A 23,977-nucleotide genomic window follows, 5' to 3' on the forward strand; every position below is an offset into this window, starting at 1 on the left:
TGCTCAGGCCTGGCCGGGAGAGCCTTTGTTTCTTCAGGGTTTCAGCTCTGGGAGTGGAATCGCCAACCTCCTCTAGTTCCAGGCCAGTCCCAGGGAGCGACAGCCTGAGGAGGTGGCCGGCCTCTCTCACAGGATGGAGCCGTGGCTGCTGCCAGTTCAGATACACTGGGCACCGTATCAAAGGCTGCTCAGAACAGAGGAGCTCTGAGGAGGTGGGGCTGAAGCGAAGTGATGGCTCCCGGCCTGCTCTGCTTGGTCGCAGCTCCCCTCCGCGCTTGTGGTTTTGTGATATCCTCTCATGAGAAGTTACTAAAGACACCCCTCCTTCCAGGGAGAACAGAACACGATGCCTCGCCCCCACCTCCCCAGCTGCCCAGCAGTACCTTCCCTACACTAAAACCATTAAGAGCTCAGACGTCCCTGTGTTGCCTGAGTCACCTGACCTCTTGGAGGCCCATTCTCATTGTGGGAAGGGAGGAGGGCGGCGATGGCAGGGGGCCATCCTACCCACTCCCAAATCCAGTGGCTCTTGTCTTATATAGATCTGCTTTTTTCCGGTGTTTTCTGTGACTCTAATTTTACCAAATCCTGGCAGTCGGGAGCTTTGTGTAGGGCCTGAAATTTAACCAATGCAACCTTTATGATTGCATTTCTCTTCTCTTTTAATAAACATTTATTAAGCACCTGTAGTTTACCAGGACCAGGGGAATATAAAAGTGAAAGAGGCCCTGCCCTAGAGGAGGAGCTTCATCTTCCACAGCCTGATGGCATAATCCGAAGCATCCCTAAATTGGTTATAATTTGGGAAGTGGGAGGGAGCGATTGGTTTTATTTTCCTGCCCGAATGTGAGTCCATCCATGTAGGGGAGGAAGTTCAGGACCCATAGTTGTGTGGCCTTAAGCAGATCCTTTGCCTCTCGGGGCCTGCCATGTACCTTCTTTATAAAACAATGAAGTTTGTTTGACACTGGAGATGGATGCTTTCATAACAATGATCCGTGAAGCCAAGAGGTTCATGGGCAGAGGGTGCGGGACACAGAGCACGTGGGGACTCCAAACCCTCCACCCCCAATTCAACCATAGCAGTTCTATTTTAAAAAATCAAGTTTGGCAATTGGAATTCTTCCTAAGATTTCATTTGAAAAAGGCTCCACCGTTAAAAACATGTTTGAAACCCCCTGCTCTAGATCAAGCTTTCTCAGGCTCAGCTCTTTTGACATTTTGGGTCCAGCGAATTCTTTGCTGTAGGGGCCCGACCTGGGCATTGCAAGATGTTTAGCAGCTTCCGTGGCCTTTACCCACACTAGTGCCCCCTCAAGTCAAAACGGTTAAAAATGTCTCCAGACATTGCCAAGCGTCGCCTGGGGTATAGAATCTCCACTAGTTAAGAACCGTTAGTATAAAGCAAATAATGATTGAATTAGCAACTCGCAAACTTGTCACAGCTTTTTGTACAAAGTGCTGTTCTGAGGAACCATAAACAAACTCAGTCCTGGTGATGGACCCGCTTTTCACTTATATGGCGAGATAAGATGAGTGAAACAATACAGTCAGAGAAATGTCACAAGGCAACACACTATTGCTTGTCACGTGAAAGTTGCATATTAGCTGAAGCAATACATATGTGATCCATGAGTAGGTTGCAATTTCAGGTGCATTGGCCTTTGCAACTTGAATCACGCGGTTTCTGGCTCCCTGCTGCCACCTGGTGGTAGTATGCTGAATATGCAGGGGCAGCCAGACATCAAAATGATGCCCTGTGGTGACAGCTTTGGGGTAGATCATGACCAGGACTAGCTCTGGAAGAACAATAATTTTCCCTAGAGAACAGCTGAGGTAAATCAAGCCCGTGATGGATCTGGAACTGGAGGTCTGATTTCTTGAATTCTATCAATGACTACTGCCACAAACATCTCTGAAGCCTCTACTATGGGCCAAGTACTGTGCTTGAGGTGATGTGGATTCCAAGCTGGAAGGTGCAGCCCCTTCCCATCCGGTACCTCACAGTCTGGGTGAAGAGGGGGAGAGGGGTATAGAGTGCCGACCGTGTACAATAGTTCTGCCTGAGAAGTACTGTGGCAGGTAAGTCCAGGTGCTGTGGGATGCAGAGGTGGAGGTGGCCAACCTAGCCTCAGGTGGCCCTTGGCAGTCTCAGATGGCAAATGGAGGTCAAGCAGAGGTCACGGCAAGGGCAAAGGCCCAAGAGATAGATGAACAATTTACATCCCAGGAAGTGTATGAAGCTCGTATGATTGGTGCCTAAAAGAATGTGGTGGGGAGGGATGAGAGGTGGGGTTGGAGAGAGAGTCGGGGCAGGGCATCGAGGACAGACATGGTACATTAAGGAAGCACATGCTCTACAACCGAGGCACCATTTATGCTCTTAAACATGCTGTGGTCATGTTTCACAGACCATTGATAAATGCTCAGTGATCTGGCTGATCAGTGACATTGAAAGAGTTTCTGGAGGGAGAGCCCATGAAGACCTCCTGAACGAGAGCATCAAAGCCTGCCAAAGGGGGTTCTGCAGGGACATGGCCCTGGTGGTCACCAAGACCGACAAGCTCCACTTGCCGGAATATCTAAGGTACGGTGCTGGGCTTACAGGGAGGCGGGCTTTCCTCCATGGGTCCTGACTGCCGTAATTACGGTAACAACAGAGCTTTGACTCATGGGCATTTCGGACTCAGGGAAGTGACCACTGGGGCTAAAAGAGAAGTCTGGGTGATTTCCTGGGACATCAGGACCCTTGGGTAGGTTGTCTTGGGAATCTTCCAGAGCAGCTGCTTAACGCCCAACAGGCTGTGCTCTTACGCCACTCAGGTGTCTGAGATGCAAAGAGCAGCTCCTGGCATTTTACAGAGTGGTGGACCTGCCCGTCCCCCCAGATATGGGAAGTGTAGATGCCCCACAGCTAGTGGGCACTTCCTATAACACCCTGGCCCGGTACCGCTTTGAAGTGTCAAGATTCTGTTTCAGATTTGTCTCCTCCTGAGATTTTAAACCCATATGGAGCAAGGTTCTCAAAGGTTCAGAACTCGGTCCAAAGTAAAAGCATTCTTAGAGTCATACTCTAACAAAACATAATGAAGGGTAAGCATTTTAGAGCTTAATAGATGTTAATATATGTTCATTTCCATGCACATGTCTGTTCCCCCTGTAACTAGGCGGACTGGAACTTATCTTCCATGCTGGGGCACTCTGAAAGTGAAAGGGGTTGTTATTAATCTTTACAGAGGATCGCAGGTGTACACTGGTCTGTTCCAGGGACATGGGACATATGATCATGGGCTCTACCCTTGACAGTGTTTCCCTGCTCTAACAAAAGCTTCTCCACCTGTCCGCTCTGCCGTATCCCCCCCCGACTTGAGTCTACTGTCTCCAGGAACTAACTTAGCAGAGAAAAATTCCTCAGTGAAGAAACAGACTAAGACTTTTCCCCCAACTTCTTGCTTTCACGGTCTAAGTTGGAATTTCAGCTCCATTATTTTTTTCCCTGCAATTCCATTCACCCCACTCCCTACCACAGAATAGTATCTCAAGTGCTCCCTTTCCAATGCCAGCTCTAAAACTGAACATAATACAGTTGAATTTATTAAATGTTTATTGAACACTGTGGTAGGGGCAGCAGATTCAGAGAGGCATCTTGCTTAGTCACTGAGGTCACTGTCTTAAAAGAGGATGAAAGGTTATATGAGAGGGACAAGTAAAGTACCATGGGACCTCGGAGAGTGAGGGCTGCGTTTTGACTGGGCCAGGTGGTGAGGTCACAGAAAATTCCACCGATGACAAAATACTGAGAAATTAAGATACTTTTTTCAAATGGACACTGGAGATGGGTCAGAGCATTTGGACTGAAGAAAGAGCTTAGGAAGAGGCATAAAGGCATGACAGTATATGCTGCTTTCAGGGAAAGTCAAGACTGCTGTGACACATCATGAGATAAATAATTGTTACATTTCTCATTCCAGGGAAAGAAAAGTGGGAAGTGTAAGTATGGACCAGTTATTTTTTTTTCTTTCTTTTTTAAAGCTCAATTGAGATATAATTGATAGACAAAAAGTTACACACATTTAATGTAAACATCTTGATGAGTTTGGACTTGTTATTCTTAAATAATACTTTTTATGATTAGTATTATATGATTCGAACACATGCACATTTGTCTGGGCCAGAGGAAGAGCTCCCGCAAGATGTGCATCTTATCCCTTTATCACTCTTGATAACCCTAGACTCTTTGCCATGCTTTTATTTCTTTTCACAATCCAGCAAGCTATTCAAAGTCAGCGAGAGGCTGTTTTAGAAAGAAATGAAATGATAAAGCTACAAAGGAATAAAGTTCTCAAGGAAAAACTAAAGGTAAGTTAACAGATTCTCCTATGCATTTTTCTGCTTTTCAACCACTCAGATTTTGAGAAACACCTATTTGGTCTTGCGCGGTAGCAAGGGCAGAGGCTTTGGAGTAGACAACTTAGTCCTGCTGATTAATTACTTTGTGACCTTAGGCAAATTACCGTGCCTCTCTGAGCTTCCATTTTCTCGTCTGTAAAATGGGGGAATAATAATATCTACTGCCTGTGATTGTTGGAAGGATTGAATGAGCATATGGTCTACTGAGAACTGTGTGCAGATAAAATCAGGGATCACAGTGCAGGTTGAAGTGTGCTTGGCTAGAGGGATGCAGCAGGGCTGGGGGAACACAGAGGAAGGATGCCCCAGTCACGCGGGCCGTTGGGGGAGGCGGTGTTGAGGAGAAGTTCAGGGAAAACTTCTCAGCCTCTTCAGCAGAATTTTAAAGAACCAATAGTCTTGAGTGAGGTGAAGAAGTCGGAGAAAATGTGTTTGATACAGAAGGAAGAACGTGGTTGAAGAAAACTGCCACGCTTGGTGAATTACAGGCAAGTAGTTTTGAATAGCTCAGCAAGGGGCATATGCAGGAGTGTTGGGAGAAAAGCCCTGAGCTCTATTTTTCAAGCTTGAGTAATTGTTCTGTGGGAATCTTGCTGTTTCTTAAATTATTTTTATTATGCTGTCACTAAAATAGGTACAAACATAAAACTCCTTCCTGTAATAGTCTTATGCAACTATAAAACTGAAACCAACTTGAAGATAAAATATAAACAAAACAACTTAAATGTTATATAACAGTTAGTATAATATGATAGAAGGGATGGTTTTGCTGAAACTAAACCTTCAGTGTTGGATTTAACAGTAAAAACACATGGCCTTAGGTCCAGTTCTATGTTTAATTGCTTTCTGTATTTTGACTTCAATTATACTGATGCAGAAAATGTCTGGCGTACAATGTGGAATTGGAAATTTCAGGGCTTTTGTTTCTAATTCAGAATAATCAGACCTCAGACTCAAGCCAAAGTCTTCTACCGAGCAATTCTTGAATGTTGCTTTTAATGAGGCAATAACTCAGTAAAGCTGTTCTTATTCTCTTTAATTGTTCTTCTTGGCATTAAAGAAATATGCATTTTATGAGGACCTAATTATATTGTTTCTGGAAGCAGAAACATAAAATACCTCAATACACAATTTACAAGTATATTTATTGCTAAAAAATGTGGCAAATTGGTATGTACAAGATAGGGTCTGGGCAACAATACATCAGCTTGCAGGGTGACTGTGGTTTTGATTCTTATGGCACAAGTTCTTTTAGGTCTCACACCTACACCTCTGATGGCTAGGTAACGCCTTCATTCTCCAACCGCTTCTTTTCAGTTTGAATTATTGTGAGACCTTTATTTGTACTGCAGACCTTCATTTGGAGCAAATTTAATTTCGATCATAGAAAATATGAGTCAGAAGTTGATTATAGGGTAGCCACTCATAGAGATGTCTCTACTTATTTTTTTTAATTATAAAAAAGAAAATTAAGAAAAATATTGTAAGAAAAATTTCAGGCTCCTGGGACTACACTTATTGATTTCAATTTGGAAATATTATGCATCTTAGAAAGGTGATTTTCTCGGGAATATGGAGAAGGGATGGTGGGGAGAGGGGCTGGTGAAGATTGGATGTAGAAAGACCAGCTGGGAGGCTTTTTCTGTAATCTAGTTGGTGTTAAAAAAAAAAAAAAAAGAAGTGATAGGGCTTCCCTGGTGGCACAGTGGTTAAGAATCCATCTGCCAATGCAGGGGACATGGGTCTGAGCCCTCCGGGAAGATCCCACATGCTGTGGAGCAACTAAGCCCGTACGCTACAACTACTGAGCCTGTGCTCTAGAGCCCGTGAGCCACAACTACTGAGCCTGTGTGCCACAACTACTGAAGCCCACATGCCTAGAGCCCGTGCTTCACAATAAGAGAAGCCACCGCGATGAGAAGCCCACACACCGCAACGAAGAGTAGCCCCCGCTCACTGCAACTAGAGAAAGCCGGCGCACAGCAACAAAGACCCAATGTAGCCCCCCAAAAAAAAAAAAAAGTGATAAGAGCCTGAACTAGGCAGTAACCATAGAAATAGAGTAGAGGAGATGCATTCAAGAACTAATAGGGGGTTCAGATCCATAGGTCTGGACGACTAACTGTATGTGGCAGGTAAAAGAAAGCTGGGTTTTGATGTTTTCAGGCATTTTTTTTTTCAGGCATGTCTTTTGAGCTGATTATTATACAGCATTTTGCCTGTGCTTTAGCAAATCTGTAAAGAAAACCTATGCTACTGCTCCAGTGCCTCTCTCCTTCACTCGCACATGGCTACCGCACTCATACTTCTGACACCAGATGTGTGGGAGTTTTCTTCACACTAAGTAATTCTCTCTGACACCAGCTGGGCACCTTACAATTTAACTCAGTTTGACATGGTCTACCTGGAGATAGTGTCAGATCCCACAGGTTAAGGGTTTAGTCCCACAAGACTGCCTCCCACTTCAGATACGAATCGCAAGAAGTAGGTCCCCAGGTTACCCGCAACTGCCTGACTTGGCTACAAATTGGTTCCCATGACCTCCTCTCCCTTGCATTGGGTTATTTGCTAGAACAGCTCAGAGAACTCACAGTGAAACACTCACATTTACCAGTTTACTATATAATAAAGGATATGATAAGAGATGAACAGCCAGTTGAAGAGATACATAGGGCGAGGTCTGGGAGGGTCCCCAGCACAGGAGCCTCTGTCCCCATGGAACTGGGGTGCATCGCTCTCCAAGTATGTGGATGTGCTCACAACCTGGACGCTCTCCGAGCCCCACACTACTGGGATTTTAGGGAGCTTCATCAGATAGACACGATCAATGATTAACTCCATTTCCAGCTCCTCTCCCCTCTCTGGAGAATGGGGGTGGGGGGTAGAAATTCCAAGGGATTTGGGAGCTCTGTGCTGGGAACTGGGGCCAAAGACTCAATGTTAGAATGAAACCCCCTATTTATAAGGGGTTTAGGAGCCCTGTGTTGGGAACTCAGGGCAGAGACCTGTAGATAGATAGATAGATAGAGAGATAGATAGATAGATAGAGATAGAGCTTATTATTTCATAATACCTTATTAGTTTACTCAGTTTGAGGATTATAATGAACTCATGGCTTTTCACAGAATTACTGTGTTCTTTTTTATGTTCAAGTTCACATCTTGGCCAAAGGGAGCCTTTAATTTAAGCTGGTTCCTTTTAGCATTACCCAGACATTCAAAAAATATATCTTTCCTCTCTGGTAACAAGAACATATTCAGGCCCATTTTCTTTTTCCCTGCCCCAAGGCATGGAACTATTACTATCAAAGAAACTTGGGTTTCTTTTAGCAGAGAATAATATTAAAAATAAAAGTTGGGGTGCAAGGGGTACATACCAAATAATTCATACAAGTAAAAGAAGTGGACAGGGTGATGTCACTGCAAAGTCATTTTAATGACAAAGCTAGAAAATATAGATTTTTTTAAAAATGGGGTTGCAACTAGTTCAAAAAGATACATGCACCCCAATGTTCATAGCAGCGTTATTTACAATTGCTGAGACTTAGAAACAACCTAAGTCTCCATCAACAGATGAATGGATAAAGAAGTTGCAGTGTATATATGTGTGTGTGTATATATATATGTAGATAAATAGATAGATAGATAGAGATATATACACACACATACATACATACAATGGAATACTACTCAGCCATAAAAAAGAATGAGATTTTGTCATTTGCAGCAACATGGATGGACTTGGGGGACATTATGCTAAGTGAAATAAGTCAGAGAAAGATAAACACTGTATGATAATGGCTTATATATGGAATCTGAAAAATACAACAAACTATTGAATATAACACAAAAGATGCAGACTCACAGATATAGAGAACAAACTAGAGGTTACCAGTGTGTGGGGGGGTAATATAGGGGTGGAAGAGTGAGAGGTAGAAACTATTGGGTGTAAGATAGGCTCAACATGGGGAATATAGCCAATATTCTGTAATAACTGTAAATGAAAAGTAACCTTTAAAAATTGTATAAAATTTTTTTAAAAATGGGGTTACAAATTATATTCCTGATTTCAATCTAACTCCAACTTTACTATATGCTTTTTTTTTTTTTGGTTTTTTTGGTGGTACGTGGGCCTCTCACTGTTGTGGCCTCTCCCGTTGCGGAGCACAGGCTCGGGACGCGCAGGCTCAGCAGCCGTGGCTCACGGGCCTAGCTGCTCCGCGGCATGTGGGATCTTCCCAGACCAGGGCACAAACCCGTGTCCCCTGCATCGGCAGGTGGACTCTCAACTACTGCACCACCAGGGAAGCCCTACTATATGCTTTTTGATTCTGCTTCCATCTTGTGTCACTTCTATTTTGAGCTTCCAGGTTTTCTCCTTTCTTATATACAATATCTTCTTACAAACTTAATACATTATGCTATATATAGTTATTAAAAACCATGTGTGTAAATGATAACAGTGGCTCATCTTTCTATAGGATAATCTGATAAGCATCTACTTAGCTCTTGGATCCTACCCTCCAACTGTAACTGTTTCTACTTCTCTTTAACAATAATACGGAACCTGCTACTGTAGCCATCCCGCTGACACTATAAAAATATTTCTTTGGATTACAATAACAAGAAGTGTAAACGAATCTTCAATAATTTTTAGAAAAGATATACAAAATTTAGAGCAAAATTTTAAATAATGCAAACACCTGGGTAAAGCTAGGACTACTCCTTTCAACTATTTTAAAACTCTACTAACATTTAATTGCACATTAGTTTTATCTCCCAGTAGAAAGTGGGGTCAACTTTCCTAAACATTTTCCTAGAGTCAAAACTCTATCAAGCAGGGAAAAAATAATAATCTTGGCAGCTCCTTTATATAACTTTAGTCCTGACTAGAGTGTGGGGCTTCTAGCAATCTGTATTCCAGCCTTGACTAGATGGGCTCACAACTTGAGATGCAGAGATCTTGCAGAGATGCAGCTTCCTGCCTCTCCCAGTGGACCACTCACTCAGCTTTATTATATCTTTGCATCAGAAGAAGGTTGACAACTCCCTACTGTGTTCTACCGCCCCCATATACCCATGCATACTCTTTATGGCTTTTCTCTTTTAAGTGAGAAGAATGAAGGATTATGAAACATCATTTATGTGTCATTCTAGTATGACTTCTCTGTGGTGATGTTTTTCTAATCATAAAAAATTTCTCATATGATTCTTAATTCCTTGACATTTAAAACCATCATTTGCTTAAACATTACTCTGCATTTAAATGTGTAGGATGACTAACCACCCAGTTAAGAAACTTGCACTTTTATAGGACCTTTGCCCAGTGTTGTGTTGTGCTGATAAATTGATACATGTTTTAACAGTCAGCTCTCTGTTTAAAAAACAAAAAAGGCCCAATGTGTACCATTTGCCGATTCCTGTGGTGTAAATGTTCCCTTGCCAGTTTCAAGCTACCGATGTGCTGGTGCTGAGGGGGGAGCTGGGAGGAGCTGTGTACGGTGGATGCTCAGGAGCTGGTCCAAGCTGGCTCCTGCCCATCGCTGCCTTTGTCAGGGCTGTGCTTCTTTTTCCAAAATGGATCCTGGTACTTTCCCCCCTCTGAACATTTAAAATTGAGGTATAGTTAATTTATGATGTGTTAGTTTCAAGTGTACAGCAAAGTGATTCAGTTATAATATCTATGTCTATCTATCTATCTATCTATCTATCTAATCTTTTTCAGATTCTTTTCCTTTATAGGTTATTACAAGATATTGACTATAGTTCCCTGTGCTATACAGTAGGTCCTTGTTGTTTACCTATTTTATATATAGCAATGTGTATATGTTAGTCTCAAACTCCTAATTTATCTCCCCCCCAACTATCCCCTTTGGTAACCGTAAGTCTGTATTCTATGTCTGTGAGTCTATTTCTGTTTTGTAAATAAGTTCATTTGTATCATTTTTTTAAGATTTCACAAATAAATGATATCATACGGTATTTGTTTTTCTCTGCCTGACTTATTTCACGTAGCATAATGCCCTTCAAGTCCATCCATGTTGCTGCAAATGGCATTATTTCATTCTTTTTTTATGGCTGAGTAGTATTCCATTGTATATATACCACATCTTCTTTAACCATTCATCTGTTGATGGACATTTAGGTTGCTTCCATGTCTTGGCTATTGTAAATAGTGCTGCTATGAACATAGGGGTGCATGTATCTTTTGGAATTACAGTTTTCTCCAGATATATGCCCAGGAGTGGGATTGCTGGATCCTATGGTAACTCTATCTTTAGTTTTTTAAGGTTAAATACACTTTTGAACTATTTTCTTTATACATTTCCTTCTAGAATTGCTATTTCTTTTAACTCCCAAGAGAATCTCTGCAACAGTGTCCTCACAACCTCCGACCTTGTAAGGCAGACAGATGGGAACGTTTGGCACTGGGACTATTGCTTGTTCCTTACAGGGCTTGTGCAGAACTGAAAGCGAATGAGCTAAAGTTTGCTGAAGGCTCTTGTGGAGCATGTGCATGGTTGCCTTTGCGGCGGTTGAGTTATTCTGTTCTCTGTGTGCCTCTCTCACTTCAGAGGAAGCTGCCAGCTGACTCCAGGGTTCTGGAAGACTCAGAGCTGGTGTACACGGTCAGCGCCCAGGAGTACTGGCAGCAGGCTCTCCTCACCGAGGAGGAAACTGGTAATTTATACATATATATTTTTTCATCTCAATCACTCCAATTCTCAGGATTAAGCTTGGCACTCTGAATTTCCCGTTCTAGAACTTTCTGTGCCGCACTTCTAGTTTGCCACAGTTTCTATACCTATGAGCAGCTATATGCGTGTTTGTCTCTGCATTGTTGTGGTGCCTGAGATCACAATTCCTTTCTCCTCCAAATCTTACGATGAGTTGTCATTTCCTTAGTGTTTGCCTTGAGAGTCCTTGCTCACCCAGGGACAGGTAGAAAAAGCAACCATGGCATGCTTTTTCTTTGGGGGTGGGGTGGGGTTAGAGAACATGGCTGCTTTCTTCAGAGAACTTGAAATTTACATGAAGAGCTAATATAGTAAGTCCCCTACATACGAATGAGTTCCATTCCGAGAGCGCGTTCGTAAGTCCAGTTTGTTCGTAAGTCCCGTAGAATTAGCCTAGGTACCCAACTAACACAATCGGCTATATAGTACTATATTGTAATAGGTTTATAATACTTTGCACACAAATAATACATAAAAAACAAACACAAAAAATAAAGAAAACATTTTTAATCTTACAGTGCAGTACCTTGGAAAGTACAGTAGTACAGAACAACAGCTGGCATCCAGGGGCTGCCATGGAGTGAACAGGCAAGAAGAGTTACTGACTGGAGGAGAGAGAGGAGGTAGGAGATGGTAGAGCTGAAGGATGGTCAGCGATAGGAGACGGAGGGCAGGCTGCAATGTCACTCACGCCTGATGTTGATGGCGCAGGTTCTGGTTCCTTGCTGGAACCAGATGCACGTTTGCATCTTTGAAAGTTTGCAGCGTGAAGGTTCGTAAGTAGGGGACTTACTATACTAAGCCACGTGCAAAAATCAAAGTAAAAATGAGGCTAGTTCTATGGTGCTCTGAGTACAGCAGAAATTCAGAGAACCCAGGACCTGTGTGACTGGATTACTGAAGGAAAGCTGTGTGAGGAGGCAGGATCCGAGCTTGACCTCGATCTCAGCTGAAAATGGTTTAAAATGGGCCTATATGTCGCTAGACATGGATGAACGTCAAGGCGATTAAGGAGCAGAAGATGTGAAAAGTTGCCAGAAATGGGGAACTGCTTGAACAAGGATATCAAAGAAATAATCAGCATGGCACAAGCAAGGAATAATATAGAAACATTTCCACCTACAGGGATAATGGGGGGAAAGGAGATTGACATCTATTATCTTCTGACTAACAGAGGATTCGGACTAAGATACGTGTCTAATCTGGAATTGCACTTGTCAGAGGTCCTACCCTTTCTACAGCAAGCATGCGCTATTTTGATGTTAATGGTTATTTGATATAGATAGAAAAGTCTAGCGGGACCAAATGGCTGAGGCTCTAGAAATGTGAGCCCCGGGTTCTATATACTATCCAGGTAACTATCATCCAGAGGGAAGTGCCCGTTTTCTTACCCAGCCTGAACTTTTCCACAGAGTTTGTTCTCTACCACTGAATAAAATTAGCATGCATCACTGCTGATCCTAGACTGGGGAAAACAGATAGGTTAGTTTAGTGAGCAACCCACCCGCATAGGACCTCAGCAGAAGTTAATTCAGACTGCCAGCATGATCTGTTAATGTTTAAGAATTCTATTTCCCACCAGCTCTGGCCTTTTCAAATTGTTTGTGCTGCCTGTGAATTCCAGAAATCCCCAAGTTAAGAGAATATATCAGGAGAAGGCTCTTGGATAAGAAGAGGAGGATGGTGACCAAGTATGTCACTGAAGCTTTTGGCCTGTTTCTCCTCACGGACAGTTTCAGCTGCACGGACAACCTGCCGGTAGGAAGACCCCTGGACTGTGTGTCCTCTGCCTCCTGGCCTGGGCAGAATGCTCCCTCTTACCAAGTTAGAAAATTAACTCACCGTAATCTTTCTTTTCTCACCAGAGGAAGACCCTAAGCTTAGAGAATCTAAAGAGAGCAGAAAGAGAATTCAAGGGTTAACATTGTAACCTTTGAGCAAAAAAAAAAAAAAAAGAAAAGAAATAATGTTTTACCTAGGACAGATGGGCTGAGAGGAAAAGGTAAAAATAGTCACTTTTGCCTCTCCTGAGACTTGAATCAGGTAGAATGTGTTTAATGTCAGGAGGGATTTGTCTACTTCTACTGGAATATGTCAGTTCTTGGTTATCCTAAAGAGGCATGTGTGCACATACAGTCCAAAAAACTTTCTTCTGCCTGTGGACTTCCTGCATGGCCTGGTGCTGTCAGAATCTCAAACTCAGAGCAACGTGGTTCTATAATGTGAGGGGAAGGAAAAGAGGAGGGCCTTTCAGCAGAGAGATATTATCTTCATGGTCTAGAATGCAGGTCTTCTGAATAACCAGTTAAAATGACTTTTTTCAGAGTAGTGGACAAAGTTATCTTTTTGATGGATGAATTTTTTTTTACCCTAAGATAAGAGGGATAAGCTGCTAAATTCGAGGTTTGGGAGAAAACTTTGTTGCTGGAATCAATCACCAACTGCATTGTTTCCTTGTGAGGGAATGAAAATACAAACAGACGAGCACATATAAAGACAGAACTCTGACCCACAGCCAGCAGCAAGGTGCCTGGGAAACCAACCCCCCATCTACAATGAACAGCTCAGGAAGCCAGCCTGCTCTAACACTTGTAGGAAGTTAGACTGCTATCTCTAGTAACAATCTAAGAAGCTAAACAATAACTTCTGAAACAATCAGCCCCAAATGGCCAGACCTTTGTTAACGACTGATGGCTTCCCTTATCCTTTTTTTTTTTTTTAACTGTCATCCATCTTTTATGGCAAAGAGATTGCCATTTCTCTTAGGTGTTTTAACATACGAGCAATGGCTGCTTACAAAACGGAAAAGAAAATTTAAACAACCTGAAACACACAAAAACAACCCATCAGATTCAGATGACAGAAGTATGGCCGGAAGGTTACATCTCCCGTCCAAACTAAACCCTTTAGCAACGATTGCATTGCCTTTAATTCTGCAAATGACAGTCTCCCAGCAGGCTGCATTATTCTGATCCCACACATCCTCAGTATAATTGGCTGCCCATGAAACTCTCATCACAGACTGCCTTGTTAGCTCATGGGCTTCCCTAACCTTTATCCCTGCTTCCAACTGAGGACCAATCAAGAAAAGATAAATATGCATCCTCACGTATCACATAAGATCCCTGCTTCGAGGTCTCCACCTACGGCTGCCCCATGCCAGGGGCCTCTGATCAGGGCACCAGAAGCCTTCCCATCCCTCTGCTTGCCTTTGAGTGTCTGCCAAACGCAAGTGATGGCCACAGACTCTCTTGTTATATAGCAAGCTCTAAATTAATAGCCTTTGTGGGTTCTCATTTGGTTGGTATTTCTTTATTTCCACACTTGCTGTCAGCTATCAGGTTTGCACAGCCAAGCTGTCTGACTTCTTGTTATGCAGAATAGGGAAAGGGGAGAGAAATGTACCGGTAGGGCTGGTCCTGAGAATGTGGGACAGTGAACCTGGGAGGGCCCTGTGGAGTGATGAGCAGAGGCAGCTGGTGCGGACCTGACTTCAGTGTGAAAAGTAAGCAATGTCAACTCTTTTACTTTTAATTAATTAATTTATTTATTTATTTTTGGCTGTGTTGGGTCTTCGTTGCTGCGCGTGGGTTTTCTCCAGTTGCGGCGAGCGGGGGCTACTCTTTGTTGCGGAGCGCGGGCTTCTCATTGCGGTGGCTTCTCTTGTTGCGGAGCACGGGCTCTAGGCACACGGGCTTCAGTAGTTGCGGCGTGTGGGCTTCAGTAGTTGTGGCTCGAGGGCTGTAGAGCGCAGGCTCAGTAGTTGTGACGCACGGGCTTAGGTGCTCCGCGGCATGTGGGATCTTCCCGGACCAGGGCTCGAACCCGTGTCCCCTGCATCGGCAGGTGGATTCCCAACCACTGTACTACCAGGGAAATCCCAGCAATGTCAACTCCTGATGGTCCACACAGTGTCAGTCAAATGTCCACATTTTAGAAATTAAAAGTGCCGTATAGAGTAAGATTCACCATCTTTTTCATCGTATCTCTTATTCCTCGTTTGGGTCTAGTTCTGTGTAAGAAAAAAGAAACCCTCCTGGAATCTGAGATTTTCCAATTTGACTTTTGTCCTCTGAAATACTAGTGAACGTTTTGACATTCTAACTTCCCCCCAAAATTCTTTGGGGGTGAAAGTTGCCTCTCTGCTCAGCAAAAGATGGTTTTTGGAAGTGCTGATGGAAAACGAATCGGATGTGGTGCTGTGTGTGGTTGGTTTATTTTATAAACACGAGGACAAAGCATTTTGCAATCGAAGTTGGAGCGTGGTAAGGAGGTGCAACCCGTGTAGGGGCTCAGTCCCTCCTTGTAGCCAGACTGCAGGTTACAGAAGACACAGAGGAGGGGGCTGGCTGGTACTTCTGTGATCGCCTTTTAGAAGGAGTTGCCAGCAGGCTTACTCAACATTCTTTGGCCTCAGTTATTGGTCTCAGTCTTAGTTCTCTGATGGAAAGCTGGAAGGCAAGAGTTTGTCAGTTCCTTTGCATTCTGGGAAAAAAAAATCAAATCTAAAAATAAATGTGACAGATCATTTTTTAAGATTGTGACTCAAACCAAAACCTTTAGAGTTTGGATAGTTAGTGATTTTAAATGAACAGGGATCTAGTCTTTATTTTGAAGAATCAATGGGAAGTTGATTATGACGATCTCAATGTTGAATGAGTCCTGCATTTATTCATAGTAGATGCCAGCCTTTCCCTTTCTCACTGCTCTTTTATTTCCAGCCCCTTCCCTTCTTATCATTCTTTTGCTTCTTCAACAAGGATTCTTTGAGAGTGAGCCTTTGTGAGAATCTTGCCCGTGGAGTTTCTTCTCATGACTTTTTTCTTCTTTCATTTTGATCACTAGTGACACGACAAACTCCAAAGAATCTAGAGGGAACTCTGGGGGAGAAAGTATGGCGTATAGAATTCTAACTAGTGAAAACTCTGAAACTCCCCAGGGCTTGCCTCAAGCAGAGTAGTTTCCATCAACTTCTAAAACTCCTCTATTCTGAGACTCAGGGTATAGGAGTTTGAGGCTGTTTTCAGGATCATTCAGCCCCATTCACTTACTTCACAGACAATGCCCTTGCGATCCAGAGATGCTAAGTCATCTCTGTAAGGTCACACCTCAATGCAAGAGCTATTTCTGTCATCACATTTGGAATACACTTTAAAAGCCTACGTCATCCAGCCATTTCTCCACGCCACTCATTCACCCCAGAAATGTTTATGGACCGTGCTCTCCGTGCCCTGCCTTGGAATAAACAAACATGAACAACAGAGTCTGTCTCTCCAGCAAGGTCCTGGCCCAGGGCAGGAGACACATGGCCTGAGAGAGACATAGCACAGCAGGGGTGTCCTAAATGCAACGGGAGCCCAGGAAAGAGCGCCCCAACTCTGCCCGGGGAGTCAGGGAGAGCATCACATGGGAAGTGACTTTTGAGCTTTGGGAGTATGAGAACGTGGGAAGAGCACATGCAAAGGACCAAAAGGATGACACGTTTGGGGAATGGTAGAAAGTTCAGGGGCAGCTACGTGGGAGGACTTTTTGGGCAAACAGAGAGCTGGTGGTGCTGGAGAAATTGATTGAGTTCTGGCCACGAAGGACCTTAAGTGATGAGCTAAGGAGTGTGGTTTCTTTCCACTGCAGTCAGGCACCGTGTGGTCCCCAGTGTTCTCATACAGGGGACAGACACTACAGAGTTCCCAGTTTGGAACCTAGAGGTCAAGGCTGCCCCTGGCGGTCACTCCCTTGTATTACTTGAATAGATATTTTCTTCCCTGACTAGGCTATTCTCCTTTGAAGCAGGAACCAAGTCTTTATTTCTGTGGTCCTGTAGCTTTGCTGTTTATTTAAAGCGGTGTCCAGAAGATCAGTATTACCTGGGGTTCGCTAGCAATGTAGAATCCCAGGCCCTTGGGTTTGAACCAACTCTTCTGATGGTTTCTATGCACGTTAAAATTTGAGAAACCCTCTCCTCCAAAACTGCTTTGTGCACGAAGTTCATTAAATATTCGTTGAATCAGATGTCATTGGAAAAATGTCTTTTAATGACAACTGGATTTTTAAAAAATATTTACTCTTTCAAGTAGCCTAATGGGTGAAACCCCAGGAAAAGTTGCAGGAGGATATATTTGTTCGATTCTCCAATCCCACAAAGCGTAAGGAGGTCTGTGCCCTGAAGGGTGCCTTACGGGGATGACAGGGAGGAGTCCACCGTGGGTGATCTGCTCAAGCTAAATCTTGTGTTGGTGACAGACTTAAAGAAAGCTCTTAAAGAAAGAGTTGGAGGAGATGTTGCCTTTAGGGAGGGGGTGGCCTCACGTTCCCGACGGCCCTTGTCCCTAGAACGAATACTTGCACGTGAGTGGCCTACGGAGATTTGTGGAAGAGAAGATACAGCTGCTGGAGAAGGCCATCGACCAGTGCTTTGCCCACATAGTGCAGCCTCTGCAAGAAGGGGTCCGAAATGCCAGGAGTTCCTACCGACAGATCCTCGGGGCATGCCTGGTGGTGAGTGACCCTCTAAAAAGAAAAGCCGTGATGTTCGGTGAGGCCCGCCTGATTCTCCACCTTTTTTCACTATGCCATTGCTTTTGAAAGAAATAAAGAGCTAGAAGAAATTAGGAGAGAGTGAAAATCGCACACAGGAAGGCATATTGAGGGAATTGTTTGTGCACTGTGAGGACGCAGGGAAGGGTACACGTGCAGCCGAAAGAACTGGAATTGAGGATCCGAGGGTCTTGTTTGGAATGCCAGCCCCACCAAACATCCTCTCTGTAGGCCTGGGCAAGGCCCTAAACCCACTTAAGCCTGTTGGGACTTTTCTTCTGTAACATGGGGATGGTAAACACTTGCCCAATCTATTTCACAGGGCTGATGTAAGTATCAATTAGATACACAGTGAGAAAGCACCCTATAATCTCTCACTTGGCACACAAATTGTTGTTTTATCTTTTCATTATTCAATAGTTATATGGGGTTTCTAAGGGATGAGAGATAAGAAATGTGTGTGGTTGTTTAAGCCATGAAGTTTGGGGTAATTTGTTTCATAGCGATCGGCAACGAAGTGACCCTGGAGAGAACTGTTTCTATACGATGGTGGAAGATCCCAGATCACAAAAAGTGAATGAGTGGGTGGGTGCTGAGAAGGCGAAGGCACGAGGTGGGGACCAGTCCTCTGAGAGGAAGGTCCTCTTGTGGAGGAAGAAGCAGCATCAGGCACCTTCAGGCTGTCACCAGGGCTTCATCCCAGGAACTGTCCCCGCTCTCCTCAGTCCTTCAATGGCTTCTTTACTCTGTGACTACGGGCACAACCCAGGGCGTTCCTATTTGATAAGCAACTTGCCCTTGCGATCAGATATTTGGGCAGACATGTATCTACTAACATCGTATCTTTAGGTAACATAGTAAAATAGCCTAAATGTCTAATCATACGAGAATGCTAATGATATGATACATCCACATGACATTACGTGGTTATTCCGATCGTTTTTTGGAAGTATTTACAACGAATTCAGGAAATGCTCATGCTATAATATTAAGCAAAAATGGCAGAATATTAAAATAGAGAGAGATGATAGATTGATATGGGAAGATAGATATGGATAGATAGATAGAGATAGTATGATGCCAGTTGTACCATGCTACATGGCCATTCACTGAAAACATATATCATTGATTAGGCCTCTACTGAAATTTCAGTCAGTGCAAATGTATTTTTTATTCTCTTTACTGAGGATCAATCACCATGTGGCTAAAATTTGTCAAGTCTCTTATAGCTCTAGCTTCATATTATTTTTTTCTTCCGATGTGTGAGTTTATGTCTCTGGGAGAAAATACTACAAAGAGATACACATCAAGTTACGTTTTATCAAATATGTAATAAAAAGTGTAAAACATCGAGGCTGTGCTCGGAAAACCTAAAACACATACTCGCGGTAGAGTCAGAGCACGTTTTCATTTAATAACTGCTCATTTAGCACTTATTTATCAAGCATGACCTATACCAGGACCAGATGGTGAGGACATCACGATGGATGAAACATCAGGCCTGATCTTAACCAGCTGATGGTCCAGTTTAGCAGCCTGATGAGTAAAGAGACAAACGCAAAGCTGTATGTAAGCAGAGAGCAGAGGATGCTTTGGGAACCCAGGGCAGGGGCACCCGCCAACTTGAGGTGTGACTGCTGTCCTCTCTGTGTAGCTTAATAATACATTGAAAGATCGTGTCTCTACTCTTCCCTGTGATTCTTGGTAATGGTGTTTGGCCAAAGGCAGTGCAGCTCTGATCCTGTGAATTCTAGGTAACACCTACTAACTCCACTATCTTATTGTTTAATTATCCAGAGGAGTAGAGGAAACCAGGGTTTTCACCAGACTCTGAAAGCGGTTTGCCTGAAAAACGGTATCTATGCCTCCAGGACTCTTGGGAGAATAGATCTGAACGAAGCCATCACGCAGCCCATCTATGAACAGATTGATCCTGTTTTTGGAGGCATTTTTAGGTAAAGGATCCTTCACTTGGATCCTCTGTGAACAAACATGCGAAGAACGCTCATCTTTAAGCATTTGTACTTTGGATCTGGAAGGGTCCGGAGTAGCTTGCAACTTGAGGAGGAAAACTTAGTCTTTGGCAAAACACAAAAGCCTTAGTTTGGTTTACTTAAAAATGTCCTGTGGTGACCTGGAGTGCAGCTGGAGATGCTGCTTTCAGATTAATATTATGATTCCCATTATTTTTCAAATATCTCCTACATGCACCGGGGATTCCGAGCCCAGGACAGGGGTATTTTGGTTGGAGAGTGTGGAGTTAAGGAAACACACGGCCTTTGTAAATTTCCCTGAATGAGAAAAGGAAAAGTGGCTCACGATGACTCTGCTTCCTTTTGACACACAGCGTGCTCACACAGCGTGGGGTGGGGGGCTTGAACCTTCACAGCGCCCCGTCCTTCCCTTTTTCCTTGACCTCCAATCCTTTTCTCCATCCACAGAAACAGTCTCTCCGAATCCCCAGCCTGTCCCCAGTCTCCCTCCTTTGCCCCTGGCATTTCACCTGGCCTACCACCCTCTCCTGTTTGAGCCATTCTACCTTTGCTCGATTCTTACTCAGTGCCTCCACCCCCGTGCCCCCAACCTTCCTTTAAATGTGTTTGGAATCCTGCTATTCTACCTACGCTCACCCACCCCTGTTTACACATCTGTAGGGTAAACTCCAAATTCCTTGGAACGGCCTTCAAGACATTCCACCTGCTTCCAACTGGCCTTTCCCATCTCTCCCCACCCCCCTGTCAGTGTCAACCCCTGGCTTTAACCAGCCTGAGGACAGCAAAGAGCAACTGAGATGTACCAGGGACTTGTGCTAAGCACTTTGCATGCATCATGTCATCACATCCTCCCCATAACCCCCTGAAGTGGCTCTGGTCTTCTTACAAGTGAACACACTGCCACTCGGAGGAATCGTATAGTTTTCCCAGGGTCACCCGGCTCCTAAGAAGAGAGCTAGGACTTCAAGCCTCTGCCCTCTCCTCTACTCACCTGACGCTTCTTATTCCTGGGATGTCCTGAAATCTAGTTCACTATGTCGTCCCTGTGGAGAATGCCTCCTCCTCCTTTTCACGTCCCTAAATCTTACCCATCTTTTAAGGTGTAGTTCGTCCCACCCTTTCAAGTGGGAACACCTGGGCAGCAGAAAGACTATGAGTTTTGAGGTTAAACAGATCAGTGCCCAAGGTCTGGCCCTGCTACTTACTAGCTGTGTGACTTTGAACACATTAGCTACCGTCTCTGAACCTCAGCTTTCTCATCTGTAAAATGGGCATCATTGCACGGACTTCATTATAGGAATTTTGTAACTGTTAGATCTCGTCCTCTTTCTCTTAAAAATGAGTAAAAGAATACCAGCTAGTTTCCTCTTTGTTTTAACCCCACCATAGCCACCGTTGTCTCTTAACATTTTATCGTGCTTTCCCCTGTAGGTCTGGGAAGCCCAGTGATGGCTCAGCTCTGATGCCCCACATAGATGCTTTTAAGCACTCTCTGCAGGAGAAGATGACGGAAATTGGGATAAGAAATGGCTGGAAATATGATAGCTATAAAAAGAGTTTCCTGATCCAGGAGGTAAGATTCTTATAAAGTGAAGGGGGCAGCGAGGTTGAGTAGTGGTTTTCTTCCCAGCAGGATTTTGGAGGTTGCCTGTCTTTTCCCACCTGTTTCCCTGGAGTGTCCAGGGTCTGGGTGGACCTTATAGCAGGCACTGTGGGATACAGAACATAGTGGGATGGGGCAAAGAGAAGCGGTCCTGAGTCTGCTACAGACGTAGCAAGCTTTGTCCCACTGAGAAGAAAGGAAGAGTAAATGCTGAGATGGTCAAGTTGCCCCAGTTCCCAAGAAGAATCTTCAAAGAATCCTTAGAAGTATAAACATTTGAACCCCCTTGTAACATTCTCACGGACTTCTTTATCATTTTTGCCAATATCATGAAGTATTATCCACAGCGGTGAAGTTTAAAGAAGAGTCTTTTTTTGCAGATCATTTTTTAGCTTTGAGGCCTCAAGACTCTTGTCTGGGACTCATTTGCTTAGTCCAGGCTGTCTTAGCCTGTTTGGGCTGCTGTAACAAATACTGTAGACCAGGCAGCTTACAAACAGCAGAAATTTACTTCTCACAGTTCTGGAACTGGAAGTATAAGATCAAGGTGCAGGCAGGTTTGGTGTCCGGTTGGGCCTGCTTCCTGGTTCACGGGTGGCCATCTTTTTGCTGTGTGCTTACATGGCAGACGGGGCAGAGGAGCTCTCTGGGGTCCTGTCTATAAGGGGAATCATCCCAATGGGGAGGGCTCCCTCCTTAAGACCTAATCACCTCCAAAGGCCCCACCTCCTAATGCCATCACATCGGGGTTTAAGATTTCAACAGAAGAATCTGGGGGAACGTGACTATTCAGTCCACAGCACAGGCCCAGCCCAAATTACAGGGTAACACTAGAGAAATCGCCTGTGCCTCCCCCGCCCTCCCCCAAATGCCCCATCCCAGCAGCTTGCATGCACCCGAGTTCAACTCTGCAAATAGTTATCGAGTTTTCTGAGGTGCCCGGCACCGTGGGAAGCACTTGGGGATATAAAAGTGCTTCAGATAAAGTTCCTGCTTGTGAGGAGTTCACGGTGGCGGAGATGTGTGAACAGCCAACGATATAATACAGGGCAGAGGAGGCGGTGGCCGTACACGGGAACCCCTGCCCTGCTTCTATTAAGGGATTGTCACAAATGGCTTTTTGTTAACGTGGATTCTCAGATAAGCGCCATCCTGGGAGGCCTGGAGGGACACATCCTCAGAAGGAAGAGGAGGATTTATGAGTCTCTCAGCACCTCTGTTCAGAACGACCTGAAGCCCTGTTATGAAGGTGGGCCCCCGAGAGTAACTTTTCCACCTCCTCCGGGGTCTGTCGGCTCCTTTAGCATCCTAGTCTGCTGCTCCCCCTTCAAAGTATTTGTCCTCCTGTGTCCTGAGTCCCCATAACACTCTTGGTCTACAAATTAAAACCAAACAATTGCAAGGGTGTGGGGAGAGGTCAGTCATGACCCATTTCTATCTGTGTGTTTCTAGTTCTTTCTGTCCACTCTTTATCTAGACACCTTGCTTCTCCTCTCCATGCTGCATCTCAGCTAATTAAACTATAAAATCCATTATCCAATTCTCATCCTTATTTTCTTTAAGTATTTGTAAACTCACTTTCCAACTTTTTCTTGGTTTGGTGGTCCCACTGTTTTTTTTCCTGGGGTGGGCGGGTGAGTTTGGAATTTTGGAAGCTACTGCTTAATTCATTCATTAGATTTTCAACATGAAAATGATCTAAATATTGAGTTAGTGTTTTGTATCATGTTATTCTATTTCCACGGTGTAGAAAATGGTGCTACATGTATGAATATATATGTGTATGTAGGTAGGTATGTATAATACATACGTGTGTGTGTGTGTGTATAGTTTGCTTGTCTTTTTTTAATGTGCTTTTTAAATTTATTTTTTATTTTTAAAATAAATTTATTTATTTATTTTTGGCTGCGTTGGGTCTTCGTTGCTGCGTGCAGGCTTTCTCTAGTTGCGGTGAGCGGGGGCCACTCTTCACTGTGGTGTACGGGCTTCTCGTGGCAGTGGCTTCTCTTGTTGCAGAGCACGGGCTCTAGGCGTGCGGGCTTCACTAGTTGTGGCACGTGGGCTTCAGTAGTTGTGGCTCGTGGGCTGTAGAGCGTAGGCTCAGTAGTTGTGGCGAATGGGCTTAGTTGCTCCGCGACATGTGGGATCTTCCCGGACCAGGGCTTGAACCCGTGTCCCTTGCATTGGCAGGCAGATTCTTAGCCACTGCACCACCAGGGAAGTCCCTGTTTGCTTGTCTGTCTTTCTGGTGCTAAAGGTCTCTAAGCAAGTCCTTGCTGTGCTGTGACTGTGACTATCATTTTTGCCAGAGGTAGCTCAGATCACGGGCAAAAAAGCATGTGAAAGAATGAAAGATGTCCTCAGAAGAGGGCTGGACCGGCAGGTGGATGAGGGCATGTTCGAACGGGCTCAAGAAAGGATGCAGCACCAATTTCACCAGCTGAAGGTATTTGACATCCATGGTTTGAATTCCAGTCCCAAAGAGGCTCCTGGGGGAGCACAGGAAGCAGGTACAGAAGACAGAAGAAGTAGTAGTTGTTTGGGCCCAAATAGAGCTGGATGCCTTCTCTAGAGAGTGCCCAACCGATGGCCATGATTCTGGGGAGGAGGCCAGCCTCCACTGCCACCACATGCTGGCTCGGGCTTCTCTCTGAGACCGTGGCTTCAGAAATGCAGCCCCTCCAGCCCTCTCCTGCCTCT

At 44.3% G+C, this 23,977-nt stretch overlaps 1 protein-coding gene across 1 annotated transcript in view; it reads left to right on the plus strand.

Moving 5' to 3' along the window:
* Positions 1 to 23,977, plus strand: part of NUGGC (nuclear GTPase, germinal center associated) — a 41,317-nt gene that overhangs the window by 11,797 nt on the left and 5,543 nt on the right. The window contains exons 7-16 of the mRNA XM_079927772.1: positions 2,412 to 2,587; positions 3,972 to 3,990; positions 4,270 to 4,359; positions 10,985 to 11,090; positions 12,771 to 12,904; positions 17,477 to 17,641; positions 19,478 to 19,635; positions 21,106 to 21,247; positions 22,418 to 22,526; positions 23,587 to 23,723. Of these exons, the coding sequence (XP_079783898.1) occupies positions 2,412 to 2,587; positions 3,972 to 3,990; positions 4,270 to 4,359; positions 10,985 to 11,090; positions 12,771 to 12,904; positions 17,477 to 17,641; positions 19,478 to 19,635; positions 21,106 to 21,247; positions 22,418 to 22,526; positions 23,587 to 23,723 (1,236 nt within the window). The remainder of the gene's footprint in view (positions 1 to 2,411; positions 2,588 to 3,971; positions 3,991 to 4,269; positions 4,360 to 10,984; positions 11,091 to 12,770; positions 12,905 to 17,476; positions 17,642 to 19,477; positions 19,636 to 21,105; positions 21,248 to 22,417; positions 22,527 to 23,586; positions 23,724 to 23,977) is intronic.

The sequence above is a fragment of the Stenella coeruleoalba genome (genome assembly GCF_951394435.1).
Source record: "Stenella coeruleoalba genome assembly, chromosome: 7".
In the NCBI taxonomy this organism is placed as follows: domain Eukaryota; kingdom Metazoa; phylum Chordata; class Mammalia; order Artiodactyla; family Delphinidae; genus Stenella; species Stenella coeruleoalba.